Genomic DNA, 20,589 nt, shown 5'->3' on the forward strand with positions numbered 1-20,589 from the left:
CATATAGACAGATATGTACAGTATGTACAGCTATGTGCAGTGTGGTAACATAAGTGTAGTAAGAATAAGTATATGTGCAGGATGAATATTATGAAGAGCAGTAGAATATGGCTATGTATAGATGTAATTACAGTATGTACATTTGTAAATAAATAAATAGAACAGTATTGGTGGGGTAGGGTAGTGCAAATTGTCCGGGGGGTGCTTAGTAGGTTCAATTGTCACCGGGATAACCTACAGTGTGTGACTCCCTCTGGTGGATGTTGTGGAGTATTGTGTTGTCTTTGCTCCAGAGGTTTTTGTTCAGAGTTTTGGTGTTTCCTGTCACTGTGGGCCTCAGAGCACAGTAGTACACAGCAGAGTCAGACAGCTGAAGCTTCTGGATCTTCAGAGGAGCTGATCTTAACTTGGAATTGTGTGTAGATGAAAATCTCTCCCTGAACTCGTCTGGTGTGTTCCCTTCATCCCCTTGAAAGCGGCTCAGAATGAATATGGGGCTGTTGTTTCCATCCTGTTTGTACCAGAAGAGATTATTATTAGTTGAACTGCTGTTATATAGACAGCCAAGTGTTACTGCCTCTCCTTCAGTACCAGTCACATCTCCTTCTGGTTGCAGCACGTTGTCTTTTTGTGCTCTGCATTCTGTAAAACAGCAACAAACAGAATCAGTGTGCTGTTAAAGAATCATATCAATGTTGGATTGATATCAAAGAAACAGAGTTGTGTTCATACCAAGGCTCATAGCAGCCAGCAACACTGAGATGAACAGAGGCTTCATATCTGCAGTGTGGAGTAACTCTGAGCTACAGCAAGTATAAAGAAGGCTGTGATCTCTCTGTTTAGTCTTCATCAACACTAAGGTGGTGGATTAGAAGGAGGAACCTGATCACAGCCCTGGGTTATTCCCCCTACTGACTACTTTACACCTAACACATGTTGTGCCTCTCTCCTTTTCTTACTTTAAAATTCCTTAACTTTGTGTTTGAGAGGCGGCCTCTAGCTCACCCAATAAGAGCGTTCGCCCCATGTTGGCTCAGTCTTGCAGTGGCTCGGGTTTGAATCCGACCTATTGCCCTTTGCTGCGTGTCATCCCCCATATCTCTCCCCCTTTCATGTCTATCCAATGTCACTTGAAAAAAAACAAAAGCCCCAGAAAAATAATCTTTAAAAAAAGGTTGTGTTTCGAGGCCTAAACTAGTAGTAAAGTAGAAGAAATAATTAACTCTGACTCTGCACTCTAATACTTTTATAATGTTTTATGTCTAAATGACATAAAAATATAAATGTAAAAGAAGAACAAAAACAATGATATTGTGTCAGTCTGTCACAAATAGGTCCTAGAGTTCTAGGGTTAGTAGTAAAGTTAGTCACTTACTTTATGGATCAATAATCTGTAAATGCATGTGTGAAAGAGAAAATAAATGTTTGAATAAACCTTTATCTCAGGTTCAAAACACACCAACTGGATCACATAGAGTCGGAAATCTTTTTCTTTTTTTAAATGAAGGGAGAAACGTTAAACTTGCTCAGCGGTTTTGCTGCTATAACGTCAGCAGATTGCAACAGGTAGCCATTTACTTTATAAGTCGATTGGTCATCTCATTTTGGGTGAACATCAACTTATGAATTAAGGAGGGAACCCAAGAAAGCCACAACAATAGACGTTAATGGCCGACATAGCACCTCTGTTAATGAAATGATTCAGCCATGACGTACTTTGTGACTCTACTATTAAATGAAGTTTGAAGTTGTTGCATATCCATTTTAAATGTTTGACCAGCATGTTTTTCATATTGCAATCCATTTTTTGTTGACCACCACATAGCCTTTATATGTAAACAGAATTATCTTCATTTCCAACTGGCACTGAGCCACATATCTTCACTTCTTCATGCTTCTCTGTGGTCAGGTTGGGATATGGTGGATCTTTTGGGCAATGATGTGTTCATGAAGTATCACATTGCAGGGAATTAATAACATTAGTTGATTCAAGAATAGACAGAAATTAATTAATTTGTCAAACACCTTTTAAAATAATAGACTTTTTTCCTCTTTCAGTTTGGGGAAAGGTATCAAGTCTACAGTGTCAAGTCAAAAGACTCAATTCCAAGTGATGTCATTGGTGTTAAAGTCCAAGTGGAGTTGCAAGTCTTTTCTTCTCGAGTAGTGTCTGAAGTCATCAAATGTGTGACTCAAGGCTGCGCCTCTGGTTAAGGGACTCTAAACATTTACATCACATTTAGCATATTTAAATGATTGTCATGAGTCTCAAAGATTGTATTGAGAAGACAACAGGATGTCTGTTCTGTCTCAACAATGAAAACTACAAACTGTAGAGAAAAATATCTTTCTTGTGTTCTTCTGTCTAAACAACAGTTAAGATTCACAACAACAATGAACTGGATTACATCTTTTTCATGAAGTTGTAAACACAAATAATTAGTGTAAACAATGAATTATGGCAATTATTCAGTGATTTATGTTCTCAGTGTCCACTTGATTGCACTGTTGTTCAATAAAAGGAGGAGCTGAAGTGTGTATATGTTCAGTGAGGAGCTGTCAGGTTTTTTGTATAGAGACTGTGGGTTTGCTGTCACTGTGGGCTTCACAGCACAGTAGTACAGAGCAGAGTCTGTCACTGCAGCAGAGGAGATCTGGAGAACCATTTTGGTTTTATCCTCCCTTACAGACGCAGACAGTCCAGACTTTGTTTCATCTTCCGCCACAGAGTGAAAGATGAGAAAATCTGGTGGTTTTCCTGGATATTGTCGATACCAGAAGAAATAATCAGTATATTCCGCTTGTTTGGAGTATGTGTAGGACAGAGTAACAGAGCTGCCTTCTAAACTGTTCTTTTCTGTCTCTACTGGGGTGAGTTCATCACAGCTGATACCTAAAGGAAGAGATAACTGTTATTTCATGTAGAAACAGACTCAATAAATGATTCACATTCAGATGTCATTGGAATAAAACTTTTTCATGCTGCATAATCTAACCTACCTGTGAGGATGGAGAGAAACATCAGAGGAATCACACAATGCTGCAGTGACAGCATGTTGAATAAAGGTAATGTTGATGGTTTGTGTATTGAACTCTGTTGAATATAGAAGTTCCTCTCTCTTCTATAGTTCAGTAACAGCTCAGCTCCTCCCTGAGTCTCTCCATAAAGTGATTCTAGACTATATTTTGATTGAAGATTAACAATGTGTGATTCCCTCTGGTGGATGTTGTGGAGTATTGTGTTGTCTTTGTTCCAAAGGTTTTTGTACAGAGTTTTGGTGTTTCCTGTCAGTGTGGGCTTCACAGCACAGTAGTACACAGCAGAGTCAAACAGTTTAGCAGAGGAGATCTGCAGATCTATTTTGGTTTTATCCTCACTCACTGAAGCAGACAGTCCAGATTTTGTTGCATTTTGTGATCCAAAGTGAAAGATGATGAACTCTGGTGGTTTTCCTGGATATTGTCGATACCAGAAGAAATAATCACTACCAGTTGCTTGTTTGGAGTATCTGTAGGACAGAGTAACAGAGCTGCCTTCTAAACGGTTCTCTTCTGTCTCGACTGGAGTGAGTTTTTCACAGCTGACACCTGAAGGAAGAGAAAACTTTATTTCATGTTGTAAAGACATAATGAATGATTCACATTCAGATGATATTGGGATTAAACTTCTGCATAAACTTGTTAAAGCTGCATAATCTAACATACCTGATAGAATGGAAAGAAACATCAGAGAAAACACACAATGCTGCAGTGACAGCATGTTGAATGAAGGTAATGTTGATGGTTTGTGTATTGATCTCTGTTGAATATAGAAGTTCCTCTCTCTTCTATAGTTCAGTAACAGCTCAGCTCCTCCCTGAGTCTCTCTGTCTCCTCGTAGCTCTGGATTTTCACTTCTCTGTTACTCTTCTAGGTAAAGGCAAAGAATTTCTAATAAGGGAAGAAGTTCCACTCTCTTGTTACTTCCGGCTTCTGAACTGGTTGCAGTTCCACCAGACTTCTATATAGGGGGCGCTCACAGGCCAGTGCAGAATGAATGGGACTCTATTTTTTTTTTTTTTAAAACCTTTATTAATCCAGGTAAACTGTTTGAGAACAACTTCTCATTTACAAACATGTACTGGCCAAGAGGCTACAGAAATAAATGGTCAAATACTCCACAACTATACATATACATGTCATACACATAACACACTATGGAGCTATACCCCTCAAAATCCACTTTTCTCAAGATATAATTTTTTGTCTAGTAATTTGAACGTTGCATTCGAAAGGGGAGGCAAAGAACATACCAGCCCAGTTCTCATTCCAAACTCGTAAAATAAGGACGTTTGGACAGTGGCTGTCAGCGTCTGATGCAACGAAAAAGGCACCTTTCAGCGTGTTTGTGTAACGCACTGGGAAGAGCTGCAGTTAGATGAGATTTAACGAGTAGTATGTAAGGGAGAATTACTGCAGATGGGTCAAACAGGACTTTCACCCAGGAGACCCGGGTTAGCGTCCCGCTTGTCACGCCTGATAGGTTAGTCTCTCTCTGTTAATACTCTACGCTAAATCTCCCAATGTTTGACCCAGGTGAAAAAAGCTTCTGGGGGGGTTGTTTGGCTCAATGTCATGGTGCAAAGGACCCTAGGGTGAAATTACTCCAAACCATCACTTTAAGCGACACCGAGGATGAAGAATTCAATGGACTCATGTGAAATGAGATCGGGAGCTCAGTGAACTTGCTTACCGGTAACTTGCTTGTTGGACTTGCTGGCTTGTTATGTTAATTTAGCCTATTCAGCCTCCCAGGTATGTTATTTATGCAATTGTGTAGTTGAATAACTGTTAATGTCTTACGTTAACATACAGGACACCTATTCAGCTTTTGTTCTGTGTGCTATTGTGTAGTTGAATAACTTGCCTTTCCAGATTAAATGTCTGTGCTTGGTCTTTGTGAAATAAATTTCTAAATGAATGCGACTTATAGTCCAGTGCAACTTATGTTTTTTTGCCTCTTCATGACGCATTTTTTGACTGATGTGACTTATACTCCGGAGTGACTTATAGTCAGGAAAATACGGTAGTAAAGGTAGTCACTTACTTTATGCATCAATAATCTGTAAATGCATGTGTGAAAGAGAAAATAAAATTTTGAATAAACATACCTTTAGCTCAGGTCCAAAACACACCAACTGGATCGCATAGAGTTGGAAATCTTTTCTTTAGATGAAAGGAGTAACTTTACGTTACCCAGCGCTTTTGCTGCTATAACGTCAGCAGTCGATTGGTCATCTCATTTTGGGTGAACATCAACTCATGAATTAAGGAGGGAACCCACAACAATAGACGTTAATGGCCAACATAGCACCTCTGTTAATGAATGATTCAGCCTCTACTTACCGTTCTTTGTGCCACTTCAACTATTAAATGAAGTTTGAAGTTGTTGCATATCCATTTGTAATTTTTGACCCGCATATTGCAATTATTTTTTTGTTGGACACAAAATTGTATTTATATGTAAACAGAAATATCATAATTTCCAACTGGCACTCAGCCACATAACTTCACTTCTTCATGCTTCTCCGGGTCTGTCAGGTTGGGTTATAGTGGATCCGGCAATGATGTGTTCATGAAATATCGCATTGCTGGGAATTAATAATATTTTTTATTTTTTATTTTACCTTTATTTAACCAGGAAAGTCCCATTGAGATTAAAAACCTCCTTTTCAAGGGAGTCCTGGCCAAGAAGCAAAAAAGAGTTTCAAACAAACAATACAATTACATACACATTATGAAAAACCGTTACAAAGGATTGACTCAAGTGTTATCAATCTGGACTTAAAAAGCGCTCAATGAAAGTAATTCAGTCAATTTCCAGTCTTTTTTGCAACATGTTCCATGTGTGGGGGGCTGAGTAAACAAAAGCCCTTTTTCCCAGTTCTGTACGGGCAAGTGGAACAGCGAGCAACAAAAGATCATTCGAACGCAAACAATGAGAGCCAACACTCCTCCGTGAGATTAAGTTACAGATGTAGGATGGCAATAGACCAAGCATGGCCTTATAAATGAAAGTATACCAGTGACCCAGCCTCCTGGAGGACAGAGAAGGCCATCCCACTCGAGAATATAGTTCACAGTGATGGGTCAAAACCCTACAATTAGTAATGAACCGCAGAGAAGCATGATATGCAATGTCAATCTTATGGAGACATTTAGCAGAGGCATGTACAACAGGTCTCCATAGTCTAAAATAGATAAAAATGTTGCATTAACAAGGCGCTTTTTTGCCTCAAAAGAAAAACAGAATTTATTACGAAAGAAAATCCCAATTTAAGTTTAAGCATTTTTACAAGATTATCTATATGGGGCTTAAAAGTCAGGGAGTCATCAAGCAAAATACCAAGGTACTTGTAGGTGTGAACCATCTCTATGACATTTCCCTCAAGAGTGGACACTAAGGGAGTAGATTGAGGGACCTTCTTAGTGTTTGAAAACATTAGTTTGGTCTTTTCAGTGTTAAGAACCAGTTTTAGCTGGATAAGTGTGTGCTGGACCACATCAAACGCTTTCTGCAGAGATTCTACAGCTTTGGCAGGGTTCAATCCAAAACAGTAAATTATTGTGTCATCAGCGTAAAAATGCATATTAGCGTCAGAAACATCTTTTCCTAAATCATTAATATACATGATGAACAGGAGGGGTCCTAATATAGAACCCTGCGGCACCCCCTTGTGGACATTCAAAAATTAAGAACACAGACCATCACATTTAATACACTGGGTCCTGTCACTCAAATAATTTGTGAACCAGGAAACAACATGATTAGACAGTCCCAGACTTAAAAGCCTATGCTTTAAAATAACATGATCCACAGTGTCAAAAGCTTTTGACAGATCAATAAAAAGGGAAGCACAATATTGTTTTTTATCAAGAGCAACAAGTATATCATTTATCACTTTTGTAGCAGCCGTGATGGTGCTGTGTTTTTTCCTAAAGCCGGATTGCAGTTTAGAGAGTAGGTCACTAGAGTACAGGAACTCTTTAAGTTGATCACAAACAAGAGATTCAAGAAGTTTTGACAAAACACACAAATTTGATATTGGCCTGTAATTAGTTAAAACAGCTGGATCACCTCGCTATCCAGGACCGTAAGAGGTTGTGCTACATAATCAGCTGCTATTTTCAAGAAGTAGGGCTCTATCAAGTCCGGTCCGTTTGGTTTCCTATGATCTAATGTTTTGAGAGCTTTATGCACTTCCTGCACAGTAAAAGGAAAAAAATTAAAATACTCTCCAGAAGACATTTGAGGCTCTCTGCAGGAAGTCACAGGGGCCACTCCTGTGGAGTCAAACAAAGAAGCAGAAGCTACGAAATGGTTGTTAAAGCTATTTAAGACCTCGGTCCTATCGTAGACAGGGACAGCGTCTTTTAAGACATATTTTGGAAGAGCCTGAGGTCTTCTATTTACCGATAGAGACTTTATCACTTTCCAAAATTTCTGTGGATTGTTGAGGTTTTCTGTTGAGACAGATAAGTAATATTCTGATTTAGCCTTCTTGATAAGAGAAGTACATTTATTTCTTAAATGCCTAAAATTAGACCAATCAGAGGAAGAATTGCCTTTTCTGGCTTTAGCCCATACCACATTGCGCTGATGGATGGACTCTGACAATTCTGGAGAAAACCAAGGGTCTCTTGTCCCTTGACTCTGAATTTCCTAATGGGAGCATGTTTATTTACAATCAATTTTACAATTACAATTATTAGGACTCTTTACGTTTGGCCTTGTAGGTAGGTTGACCAACTGGCTAAGGTTAATAGAGTCACAGAAGGATTTGAATTCACCAAAAACTGCATTTAGCCAATCCCAATTCAAATCTCCGGCCAATAAGAGTTCATTGTAATTTAATTTTGACAAAAGATACTGTAAGGATGATAATGCTTCCTTGATGGCAGATGGAGACCTATAGCACCCCGCGACAGTTATAGACAGGGACTTAACTATTTCTACATTCAAAGCCAAAAACTCCATTTGCTTAGAAATAGATTCAGATAGAACAATTGATACATCAAATCTTGATTTTAAATAAATGGCTATGCCACCACATTTTTTAGGCTTATCTGTACGATAAACATTGTATCCAAACATGGCAATGTCATCATTAGAAATAGATTTGGATAACCATGTTTCAGAAATGATCACAATATCTGCATCTGTCGATTTCACCCAAATTTTGACCATGTCCATCTTGGGTAATAAGCTGCGTACATTAAGATGAACAAATTTTAACCCAGGCATTGATTTGGAATCAGCAGGGGTCTGGACGCATTTCAGCTCAGGTCCAGGGTTTGGTTGCACATTTCCAGATATAAGTAAAAGTAGAACAATCATCAATCTTCGTTTCACGCTACATTTTGAAACAGTCTCCTGCGTTTCAAATGTTGAAGCCAAGCATTGCTTTTCATTAAGTGAAAGTGAAAGATTGTACAAAGCAAGAAAACCCTGAAGTTTAGGAACAACCCCAGGCAGATTGAAGTTGAAGACCAAAACCAAATGAGATAGTGGTGGCTCAAGGTGCCCTGCTGCAGATGGCTCAGGCTTTTTAGCCCAGGCTCCAGGCGGAGGTAGATGTGGCTCAGGCCTGTTAACCCAGGCTCCACATGGAAGGATGAGGCAGGCTCAGGCTTGTTAGCCCAGGCTCCAGGCGGAGGTAGATGTAGCTCAGGCTTATTAGCCCAGAATCAGATATAGCAGAGGCTAAATTAAGCAACTTTTAAAACAATAAAAAGCAGTAAAATCCATTAAAACGAATTAATACAGAGAGAGACACTGAGCAGACAATCCATGGACTTTGATTGTATATAACATATATTAGTTTATTCAAGAAATAAACAGAAATGAGTTTATTTGTCAAACACGTTTAAAATAATATACTTTCTCCTCTTTCAGTTTGGGGAAAGGTATCAAGTCTTTAAAGTCAAAAGGCTCAAGTCCAAGTGAATTCATGAGTCATTGGTGTTGAAGTCCAAGTGGAATTGCAAGTCTTTTCTTTTTGAGTAGTATCTAAAGTCATCAAATGTGTGACTCAAGGCTGCGCCTCTGGTTAAGGGACTCTAAACATTTACATTGCATTTAGCATATTTAAATTATTGTCATGAGTTTCAAAGATTGTATTGGAAAGACAACAGGATGCTGTTAAGTAACATTTATCAACAATGACAAACACAAACTGTAGAGAAAAATAACTTTTTCTGTCTAAACGAGTTAAGATTCACAACAACAATGAACTGGATTACATCTTTTCATGAAGTTGTAAGCACGAATAATCAGTGTAAACAATGAAATATTGCATTTTTTCAGTGATTTATGTTCTCAGTGTCCACTTGATGGCACTGTTGTTCAATAAAAGGAGGAGCTGAAGTTTGTATATGTTCAGTGAGGAGCTGTCAGGTTTTTGTACAGAGACTGTGGGTTTGCTGTCACTGTGGGCTCCACAGCACAGTAGTACAGAGCAGAGTCTGTCACTGCAGCAGAGGAGATCTGGAGAATCATTTTGGTTTTATCCTCACTTACAGACGCAGATAGTCCAGACTTTGTTTCATCTTCCGTTCCAGAGTGAAAGATGAGAAAATCTGGTGGTTTTCCTGGATATTGTCGATACCAGAAGAAATAATCATTATATTCAGCTTGTTTGGAGTATCTTTAGGACAGAGTAACAGAGCTGCCTTCTAAACTGTTCTTTTCTGTCTCTACTGGAGTGAGTTCTTCACAGCTGACACCTAAAGGAAGAGATAACTGTTATTTCATGTAGAGACAGACTCAATTAATGATTCACATTTAGATGTTATTGGAATAAAACTTTTTCAAGCTGCATAATCTAACCTACCTGTGAGGATGGAGAGAAACATCAGAGAAAACACACAATGCTGCAGTGACAGCATGTTGAATAAAGGTAATGTTGATGGTTTGTGTATTGATCTCTGTTGAATATAGAAGTTCCTCTCTCTTCTATAGTTCAGTAACAGCTGAGCTCCTCCCTGAGTCTCTCCATAAAGGGATTCTACATCATGAAAAATATTGAAGTTCAACAGTGTGTGACTCCCTCTGGCGGATATTGTGAAGTATTCTGTTGTATCTGCTCCAAAAGTTTTCGTGCAAAGTTTTGGTGTTTCCTGTCACTGTGGGCTGCAGAGCACAGTAGTACACAGCAGAGTCAGACAGCTGAAGCTTCTGGATCTTCAGAGGAAAGGACTTATCCTTGATTGTTGCATCAACTCTCTCTTGCTCTTTAGAATTATCAGTTTTTACACGTCGCAGCAGCATCTTTGGGTAATCATTTTCTTCTTGTTTGTACCAGAACAAAGAGGGATATGTGTCATTGGTCTCAAATGCACAGTCAAGAGTAACTGTCTCTCCTTCAGTAATAATGACATCTCCTGATGGCTGGATCACTCTGTCTTCTCCTTTACACTTTGGGGAAGAAGAGAACATGCAGAGGAGGAGATGAATCAATAAAGATGATTGATTAAATGAGAACAATCAGTATGTTTAAAGAGTTACCTAGCCAGAGAGTCAGAATCAGGATGTTAGTCAGCCAGTGTTTCATGTCTGCAGTGAGAGGGGAGGAGAGAGAGGAAGAGCATTGATACTCTGATGGATCTGGGCCTTCACATCATTGGTCCTTCCTCTTCATCATCTGTTGGGGATCTCTCAACAATGTGTCATTGTCTTGAAGTTTAACAGTGTGTGACTCCCTCTGGTGGATGTTGTGGAGTATTGTGTTGTCTTTGCTCCAAAGGTTTTTGTACAGAGTTTTGGTGTTTCCTGTCACTGTGGGCTGCAGAGCACAGTAGTACACAGCAGAGTCAGACATCTTAGCTGAGGAGATCTGCAGATCAACTTGATTTCTCTCCTCATTCAGTGTAGCAGTCAGTCGAGGGTGAGGAGGTTTTGCTTCCACTACTGAAGGTGGTTTTGTATCAGTGATCAGGAGAAGGAACTGAGGAGCTGATCCAGGATCCTGTCGATACCACTGGAGATTATCAGCTTTAACTGAATAGGTACAGGACAGAGTAACACTACGGCCCTCTGATGAAAACTCTTCAGCACTGCTGGCAGTAATATCGTCTTCCATCGTGTTACCTAGTGAGGAAAACATCATGTTAGATTTACACTTCTGCTCCAAAGTCACATATCCAACATTAGATTTGAAAAAATCATCACACTTATTAGTGATAAAGTGATGATATCTAGATTTTATTTTTGAAATGTGTAACTTTGAACTCCATCTAAAATCTGAACTAGATCTGTAAAACTTTGAAAATGTCTTTGTATTTCAGGATTTATAATCAACAACATACATACCTATGAGAGTGAAGCAGAACAGAATTACAGTGAGTGTTTCCATGTCTGTAGAGGTGAAATTCTGTTTTGAATGTTCAGGATAAATAAGTTTTGTGAGTTGTTTGGTCTGATGTTCCCAGCTGGAATCAAACAGTTCTCTGTGATGAAGCCACCTCTGCAGTCAGTAGGAGGAGACTCAGATGTTGAATTAGTTTCATTTCTTCAAGTCTTCATCACAACTGTGTTTCATTAGTGAAAAGAATCCAGACTGTCTCATAAACTAAACTGTATTTTAACAGTGTGTTACTCCCTCTGGTGGATGTTGTGGAGTATTGTGTTGTCTTTTCTCCAAAGGTTTTTGAACAGGCTGTTCAGAGTTTTGATTGATATCAAAGAAACAGAGTTGTGTTCATACCAAGGCTCATAGCAGCCAGCAACACTGACATGAACAGAGGCTTCATATCTGCAGTGTGGAGTAACTCTGAGCTACAGCAAGTATAAAGAAGGCTGTGATCTCTCTGTTTAGTCTTCATCAACACTAAGTTGGTGGGTTAGAAGGAGGAACCTGATCACAGCCCTTTTATTCCCCCCTACTGGCAACTTTTACAACTAACACATGTTGTGCCTCTCTCCTTTCCTAGTGTAACATGTCTTGTATGAAGTGATCTTTGTAGATTTCAGCTGACATGGTTCCTGTTTTACAGCTGGTGCAGATTCACTTTGTTCTTGAACGTATAAAAGGTGGTAATGGTACTGAACCTGTACATGCCTTTTAGGGCATTTTCACACCTACCTCATTAGGTCCAGACTTTTGAGTTTGGTCCGCACCAAAATTGCTGGTGAGAAAGGTGCTTCGGACTACGATCCGGATCAAAAGACCAAATTTTGGTCCGATGAAGAGGTGGTCTCGGTCCGGACCAAACTGAATCATGATCCGGTCCGTTTATAGTGTGGAAGCATTTTTTGGATGGTTCGGACTTCCGGACCAAATACAAGAAGCTCTGGCAGGCTCTCCTTGTGTTGCAAGACCGGGGAAGGTCCTTTCAAGAATAGCTCTGTGCTTAGTGTGTAGAGAGATGGTGAATGCGCTCAGAGCAGAAAGCTGCCGGTTATCAGAGCAGAGGATACATAAGCATTTTACTTGTTAAGTGGTGTAAAGTTCCCGTGTCTTGCTTCTCAACATCACAACAAAACAAAAAGAGGCACGGCAGTAGGAGAGAGCAGCAGTCAGTAGGAGAGAGCAGCAGTCAGTAGGAGAGAGCAGCAGTCAGTAGGAGAGAGCAGCAGTCAGTAGGGGAGAGCAGCAGTCAGTAGGAGAGAGCAGCAGTCAGTAGGAGAGAGCAGCAGTCAGTAGGAGAGAGCAGCAGTCAGTAGGAGAGAGCAGCAGTCAGTAGGAGAGAGTAGCAGTCAGTAGGAGAGAGCAGCAGTCAGTAGGAGAGAGCAGCAGTCAGTAGGGGAGAGCAGCAGTCAGTAGGGAGAGAGCAGCAGTCAGTAGGAGAGCAGCAGCAGTCAGTAGGAGAGAGTAGCAGTCAGTAGGAGAGAGTAGCAGTCAGTAGGAGAGAGCAGCAGTCAGTAGGAGAGAGCAGCAGTCAGTAGAGAGAGCAGCAGTCAGTAGGAGAGAGCAGCAGTCAGTAGGAGAGAGCAGCAGTCAGTAGGAGAGAGCAGCAGTCAGTTGAAAAATCTCCAACACAGAGAGAAGATACGAGAGGACGGGGAAGCCCATCTACAAACTAGGGATGCACTGAACCCAGATTTTTGGGGTTCGACCGAATACCGAACTGTTTAAGATTCTGCCGAATCCCGAACTGAACTCTACTCCCATCTTTTATCTTTTATTTTATTTTTATTATTTTATTTTTAATTTAATACATATTGTATACTGTGTACATATATTTATACTTTACTTATATTGTTTATATTCTATTTAGAGAATGTGTGACATGCACCAACAACACCAAAACAAATTCCTTATATGTGTTAAAAATGTACTTGGTAATAAAGCTTTTCTGATTCTGAGTGCATTAACACAGTAAACACATTAATGAAGTAAACACCATCCACAGCCTAAAATATTGAAATGTAACAACTTAATGTTGAATTCACGCTCTTTTCACATCGTAAATAAATAAATAGAACTATCGCCAGCTGAGTGGCAATTTTGTTTGTCTTTTCTGTTTCGCCTCTTTTCTCGAGTTTAACCTACAGTCTTGTTACTTCTCTTTGGTAGCGTTCAGTTCGGTGGAAAAAAATTCTAAAGTTTTTAGTACCCGAACTCTGGGTTCGTTTCCATACTACAAACCAATCAATTATAACTGTCTGGAGACGCAGCTCGAGTATGTCATGACAGCAGGTCATTGTTTTGTCAGAGATAGATCTTCAGTGCGCTTGCATAACTGCAGTGTGAAACCGAAACTTACCGGATCAAATGTATACAATGTAACAAAAACAAGAAGCTTGGTCCGGACCTTGATTCGGACTTTCAGATGTGAAAACGCCCATAAATTTTTTTCTAGAAAGTCTGAAAGTAAATTGAGATTTAATGTTTCAACATTTTACGTTTTATGCTTTTTTCAGAATGTCTCTTGAATATGAAGTAACAGTTTAGTATCTTTTGTTCCTCTGCAGCCATTTAAAGTCAAATTCAAAGATGGTGGAATTGTTGGGGAAGCTTCTGTTTTCTGTTTTCATGAAGTTAGTAAAATCGTTGGCATAAAAATGTGATTCTACCCAGTTCTTCTGATTTCAGTTTTATCAGTTAATGTTTCAGTGTCTATTTGGGATGCAGATCAACATGTTGAACAATGGAAGGAGCTCATTGTGGCCTAATGGCCCACAGGGTATGAAGAGGATTTAGTAGGTAAATCAGTGTCCATTTATTTGTTGTCATGGTGTCTTGTGTTTGAACCATCATACAGTCGGTTTGTCATTGATGTGGATTTGCTGCTCATGTGAATCCTCCCACAGTGCTACATTAGCAGCTGTAACCACAGGGACTCTGATAAAACTGGAATAATCAGAATCCATCTGATATGAAGCTGTGGTTTGAATACCACTTCCCTCCTCTTTGAAGAGTAGTCAGATATCTGTGTTCAAGTTTTTGTACAGCCTCTTCTACACTTTATATCACTGTGTTTCTAGAGCACAGTAGTAGAGACCTGTGTCTGCCAGGGTTAGTCTCTTTATGGTCAGTTCAGTTGATTTCACTGTTGTTTGAGATTCATATCGCTTATCTGGGATATATTCAGACCTAATGTTTCTTTCACCTTTCCAGAGTATAAACTTAGGTGCCTGAAGGTCTGAATGATGTCTGTACCAGTAAAGTAAGACATCGTTGGAATTAGTCTCATAGTCACACCTGAGTTTAACAGATTCTCCTTCTCTTGCACTGACTTCATCTTCTACAGGAGAGATTTTGTTTCCAGCTATTAGTCCTGAAAAAATAGAGAAAATTAAGTCATTAGACTAACATTGTTCATGAGGCTGAGAGGAGAAGACAGTGGAAAATGTCAACTGTACATTGTTACTCTGGACTGAAACAAATCAACTGTTCAGAGATTTCTGATCTGATCTGCAGTTTATATAAATCTTTAAAAAAAAATAAAACCATGAGTTCTTTCTATCTTACCAAAGAAAAGAGCAGCAAGAATAATCCACAGCCAATGTTCCATCTCTACAACAAGGTTTAAATCAACAGGAGAAACTAGCTGATGTTCAACATTCAGTCTGAGAATTGTTCTCTTCACAGCAGCACTTATTATTGACTGAATGGTTGAACACAGTGCAAAGTAATGCACCTCCTACTTGATAATGTCGCCCTCTAGTGGAGGTACAAAGTTCAGTACAACAGTGTAGAAAAAAGTCTTCCAGCAGCTTGTCAGTGTGTCAGCTTGTGTTTTTGTACAGAGACTGTGGGTTTGCTGTCACTGTGGGCCTCACAGCACAGTAGTACAGAGCAGAGTCTGTCACTGCAGCAGAGGAGATCTGGAGATACATTTTGGTTTTATCCTCACTTACTGAAACAGACAGTCTAGAGTTTGTTTCATTTTGCGATCCCAAATGAAAGATGATGAACTCTGGTGGTTTTCCTGGATATTGTCGATACCAGAAGAAATAATCATTATATCCAGCTTGTTTGGAGTATTTGTAGGACAGAGTAACAGAGCTGCCTTCTAAACTGATCTTTTCCTTCTCAGCTGGAGTGAGTTCTTCACAGCTGATACCTAAAGGAAGAGATAATTATGTTATTTCATGTAGAGACAGACGTAGTTAATGATTCACATTCATATGTTATTGGAATAAAACTTTTTCAAGCTGCAAAATCTAACATACCTGTTATAATGGAGAAAAGCATCAGAGAAAACACACAATGCTGCAGTGACAGCATGTTGAATAAAGGTAATGTTGATGGTTTGTGTATTGAACTCTGTTGAATATAGAAGTTCCTCTCTCTTCTATAGTTCAGTAACAGCTCAGCTCCTCCCTGAGTCTCTCCATGAAGTGATTCTAGACTACATCATGAAAAATATTGAAGTTTAACAGTGTGTGACTCCCTCTGGTGGATGTTGTGGAGTATTGTGTTGTCTTTGCTCCAAAGGTTTTTGTACAGAGTTTTGGTGTTTCCTGTCACTGTGGGCTGCAGAGCACAGTAGTACACAGCAGAGTCAGACAGCTGAAGCTTCTGGATCTTCAGAGGAAAGGACTTATCCTTGATTGTTGCATCAACTCTCTCTTGCTCTTTAGAATTATCTGTTTTTACACGTCGCAGCAGCATCTTTGGGTAATCATTGACTTCTTGTTTGTACCAGAACAAATAGGGAAATGTGGCACTGGTCTCAAATGTACAGTCAAGAGTAACTGTCTCTCCTTCAGTAGTAATGAAATCTCTTGTTGGCTGGGTCACTCTGTCTTCTCCTTTACACTCTGGGGAAGAAGAGAAAATGCAGATGAAGAGATGAATCCCTAGAGATGATTGATTAAAGGAGAACAATCAGTAGTTTAAATAGTTACCTAGCCAGAGAGTCAGAATCAGGATGTTAGTCAGCCAGTGTTTCATGTCTGCAGTGAGAGGGGAGGAGAGAGAGGAAGAGCATTGATACTCTGATGGATCTGGGCCTTCACATCATTGGTCCTTCCTCTTTATCATCTGTTGAGGAACTCTCAACAGCACATCAGCCACCAAAAGGAGGAGCTGAAGTGTGTAAAAGTTCATGGAGGAGCTGTCAGGTTTTTGTACAGAGACTGTGTGTTTGCTGTCACTGTGGGCTTCACAGCACAGTAGTACAGAGCAGAGTCTGTCACTGCAGCAGAGGAGATCTGAAGATCCTCACCGTGATTTTATCCAGTCAGTTTAAAAGAGTAGCATGTGTCTAATCTCTGAGACTCTGCTGGTCTTGTACTGATTAACAGCTCAGAGTTCTTGTGGTTTTCCTAGATATTGTCAATCCAGGAGTTAACTTCTTCACAGCTGACCCTAGAAGCGATGTCAGCGTGGCTGCAGACTTCTGCTGAATCTAAACGTCAACCTTTTGGACCAGTTGGCCCCCGTCTCTAGTGTTGGGCAAGTTACTCGAAATGGGTCATCATTAATTACTAACAATATGTTACTATACTTTGGTTACTCACTAGAGGTTGATTTTTGACATTTATTACATAATCGGCATCGGCCGATATCCGAGTATATCAAGCCGATTTCTTTTGTGTTCAAGTGTTATACATTTTCTTCAGACCTAAAACAAAGAAATGCTGCTGGTTGCTGCTGTGTGCAGCACTACTATTGTTAAAATTGTTTGCAGATTTGTGATCTCAGAGTATTGATAAATATGTGCACTAAACTTTATTTTTTCATTGAAAAGTTTATTTTCACAAAGTTTATTTTCTTCTTACCTGTTTCATTTATTTAATATATTTTTATACATTATTTATACAATATATGTTTTTACATTAAACATTTTTAATTTAAGTATAGATAAGACAAGTATAGAATGGTGAAGTGTTCAATAAATGCTTTTATTGAGAAATTTTGTGTATCTTAATTATTAGTGTTACATTTTATATTTCAAATAGAGGTTTAAAAATAAGCACATATCGACCTGATATCGGTCAAAATAAATCGGCAGCATTTATCGGCCATCGTCTGACCCTGATTTCTAAAGATCATCAAGCATCGGCATCGGCCAGAGAAAAACCCCATATCGGTCAACCTCTATTACTCACCCCAGCCACATCAAAAGTTGTCTTCAAACAACTCCAAACCCTTCCACTGTGACTAAAACTAGGTGACTCCTGAGCCCCTTTAACACAACGTCTCTAACATTACCCAGAGCAGCTGCATGTGAGAACGTAAATGTCTGAATCAGTTGGACCAGACATTAAACGCTCTTTAGCTTAAGTCTGTATAATATCCGATTGAGCCTATGTGTGAAGAGAACAGCTATTTCTATTTAAAAAAAGAAGAAGCTCCTCTCTACACCTCCGTTATTGCATTGGTTCTCAAATGGGGGTACGTGTCCCCCTAGGGGAACATTATTGAAGAAAGCTTCAGAACTCCTGATTTATTGGGTGGTCTGTGCTGCCCTCTGCTGATGCAACACTGAAATATAATAAATGTATATAACACAATCAATACTAGCATGGACAAATTACCATATATTCTATTTCAATTAAAAGGCAGTAAATGTGTATTGATTTTCTTTTTCTTTCTTGGATTTGATTTTTGTAAGACCTTTTTAAATCTTCCATATTTATCCATAAGTCATTAAGAATTATTTTAAGACAAATAAAGACAAAAGTGTGTATGTATATATGTATGTATATATATATATTCTCAGTTGTAAATGAGAGTGGTTCTGGGGAAGCTTCATTCACAGTCCATTTCCAAAGGAGCGTCACCAACAGACGCCGCTCAAATACCTCTGGGTGCAATTGGATAGTCCTTCAACCAATCAGACCGACGATCCGGGTGACGTAGCAGCGACAGCGGCATCAACGGGTCACTGCACTTTGGAGGCTGATCTCGATTTGGAAAAATTGGAAATAGGCTTGAATGGGCTCTTGGCCAGACTGACTTACAGATCAAATCTCAAAGTTCGTCAGGGTTTTCCCAGGCTAGCAGGGACAGGGTTGAAGAAGCAACTTTTACTCAACATTACTTTCATAATGTAAACTGTTTTCTCCAAAAAATACTGAAAGGGCTTAGGGAATCATATTGTTTCATTATATTTTATTACATTATTTGAGCTTTAATACCTTTACAGCAGTGATTACTATTAATTGTTATCATACATGAATCTACAAGTTTAAGGAGAACAGAAGCGCTCATTCTGAATACTGTGGAGTTGTCTAAAAACCCTCTGATTCTAAGAAGAGTTTACACACAGTAACAAAAACATGAAGCTTGGTCCGGACCTTGATTCGGACTTTCAGATGTGAAAACGCCCATACATTTTTTTCTAGAAAGTCTGAAAGTAAATTGAGATTTAATGTTTCAACATTTTACATTTTATGCTTTTTTCAGAATGTCTCTTGAATATGAAGTAACAGTTTAGTATCTTTTGTTCCTCTGCAGCCATTTAAAGTCAAATTCAAAGATGGTGGAATTGTTGGGGAAGCTTCTGTTTTCTGTTTTCATGAAGTTAGTAAAATCGTTGGCGGTAAAAATGTGATTCTACCGAGTTCTTCTGATTTCAGTTTTATCAGTTAATGTTTCAGTGTCTATTTGGGATGCAGATCAACATGTTGAACAATGGAAGGAGCTCATTGTGGCCTAATGGCCCACAGGGTTTGAAGAGGATTTAGTAGGTAAGTCAGTGAACACTTATTTGTTATCATGGTGTCTTGTGTTTGAACCATCATACAGTTAGTTTGTCATTGATGTGGATTTGCTGCTCATGTGAATCCTCCCACAGTGTTACATTAGCAGCTGTAACCACAGGGACTCTGATAAAACTGGAATAATCAGAATCCATCTGATATGAAGCTGTGGTTTGAATACCACTTCCCTCCTCTTTGAAGAGTAGTCAGATATCTGTGTTCAGGTTTTTGTACAGCCTCTTCTACACTTTGTATCACTGTGTTTCTAGAACACAGTAGTAGAGACCTGTGTCTGCCAGGGTTAGTCTCGTTATGGTCAGTTCAGTTGATTTCACTGTTGTTTGAGATTCATATCGCTTATCTGGGATATATTCAGACCTAATGTTTCTTTCACCTTTCCAGAGTATAAACTTAGGTGCCTGAAGGTCTGAATGATGTCTGTACCAGTAAAGTAAGACATCGTTGGAATTAGTCTCATAGTCACACCTGAGTTTAACAGATTCTCCTTCTCTTTCACTAACTTCATGCGGTTTTACAGGAGAGATGCTGTTTCCAGCTATGATTCCTGAAACAAGTAGAGAAAATGAAGTCATTAGACTAACATTGTTCATGAGACTGAGAGGAGAAGAGAGTGGAAAATGTCAGCTGTACATTGTTACTCTGGACAGAAACAGCTCAAATGTTCAGAGATTTCTGCTCTGAACTGCAGTTCATATAAATCTTTAGAAAATAATAAAACCATGTTGTTCTTTGTATCTTACCAAAGAAAAGAGCAGCAATAATAATCCACAGCCAATGTTCCATCTCTACAACAAGGTTTATATCAACAGGAGAAACTAGCTGATGTTCAACATTCAGTCTGAGAATTGTTCTCTTCACAGCAGCACTTATTATTGACTGAATGGTTGAACACAGTGCAGAAGTAGTGCACCTCCTACTTGATAATGTTGCCCTCTAGTGGAGGTACAAAGTTCAGTACAACAGTGTAGAAGTGTAAAAGTCTTCCAGAAGCTTGTCAGTGTGTCAGCTTGTGTTTTTGTACAGAGACTGTGGGTTTGCTGTCACTGTGGGCCTCACAGCACAGTAGTACAGAGCAGAGTCAGACAGTTTAGCTGAGGAGATCAGCAGATCTATTTTGGTTTTATCCTCACTCACACTCACTGAAGCAGACAGTCCAGAGTTTGCAGCATTTTGCGTTCCCACGAGAAAGATGAGAAACTCTGGTGGTTTTCCTGGATATTGTCGATACCAGTAGAAATAATCAGCACCAAGCGCTTGTTTGGAGTATCTGTAGGACAGAGTAACAGAGCTGCCTTCTTAACTGTTCTTTTTGTCTCTACTGGAGTGAGTTCTTCACAGCTGATACCTAGAGGAAGAGATAACTGTTATTAAATGTAAAAGTCTAAAAAGATTATTCGCATTCAGATACACAGAAACCTTTTCATGCTGTA

The 20,589-nt window shown here is 39.3% G+C and overlaps 2 gene segments (V, D, J or C); both read right to left on the reverse strand.

The window, feature by feature from the left end:
- Positions 1-322: 322 nt before the first annotated feature.
- LOC114565081 (T cell receptor alpha variable 14/delta variable 4-like) lies at positions 323-932 on the reverse strand (the record flags this gene model as incomplete). The annotated part of the segment is given in 2 exon segments: positions 323-642; positions 733-932. Coding segments are annotated over 2 exon segments (438 nt in total), but the record flags the coding sequence as incomplete, so codon positions are not given.
- A 14,788-nt stretch (positions 933-15,720) lies between these two features.
- Positions 15,721-16,476, reverse strand: LOC114565080 (T cell receptor alpha variable 38-2/delta variable 8-like). The segment is given in 2 exon segments: positions 15,721-16,249; positions 16,337-16,476. Coding segments are annotated over 2 exon segments (453 nt in total).
- Between the last annotated feature and the right edge of the window lie 4,113 nt (positions 16,477-20,589).

Source organism: Perca flavescens, chromosome 12 (genome assembly GCF_004354835.1).
Source record: "Perca flavescens isolate YP-PL-M2 chromosome 12, PFLA_1.0, whole genome shotgun sequence".
In the NCBI taxonomy this organism is placed as follows: Eukaryota; Metazoa; Chordata; class Actinopteri; order Perciformes; family Percidae; genus Perca; species Perca flavescens.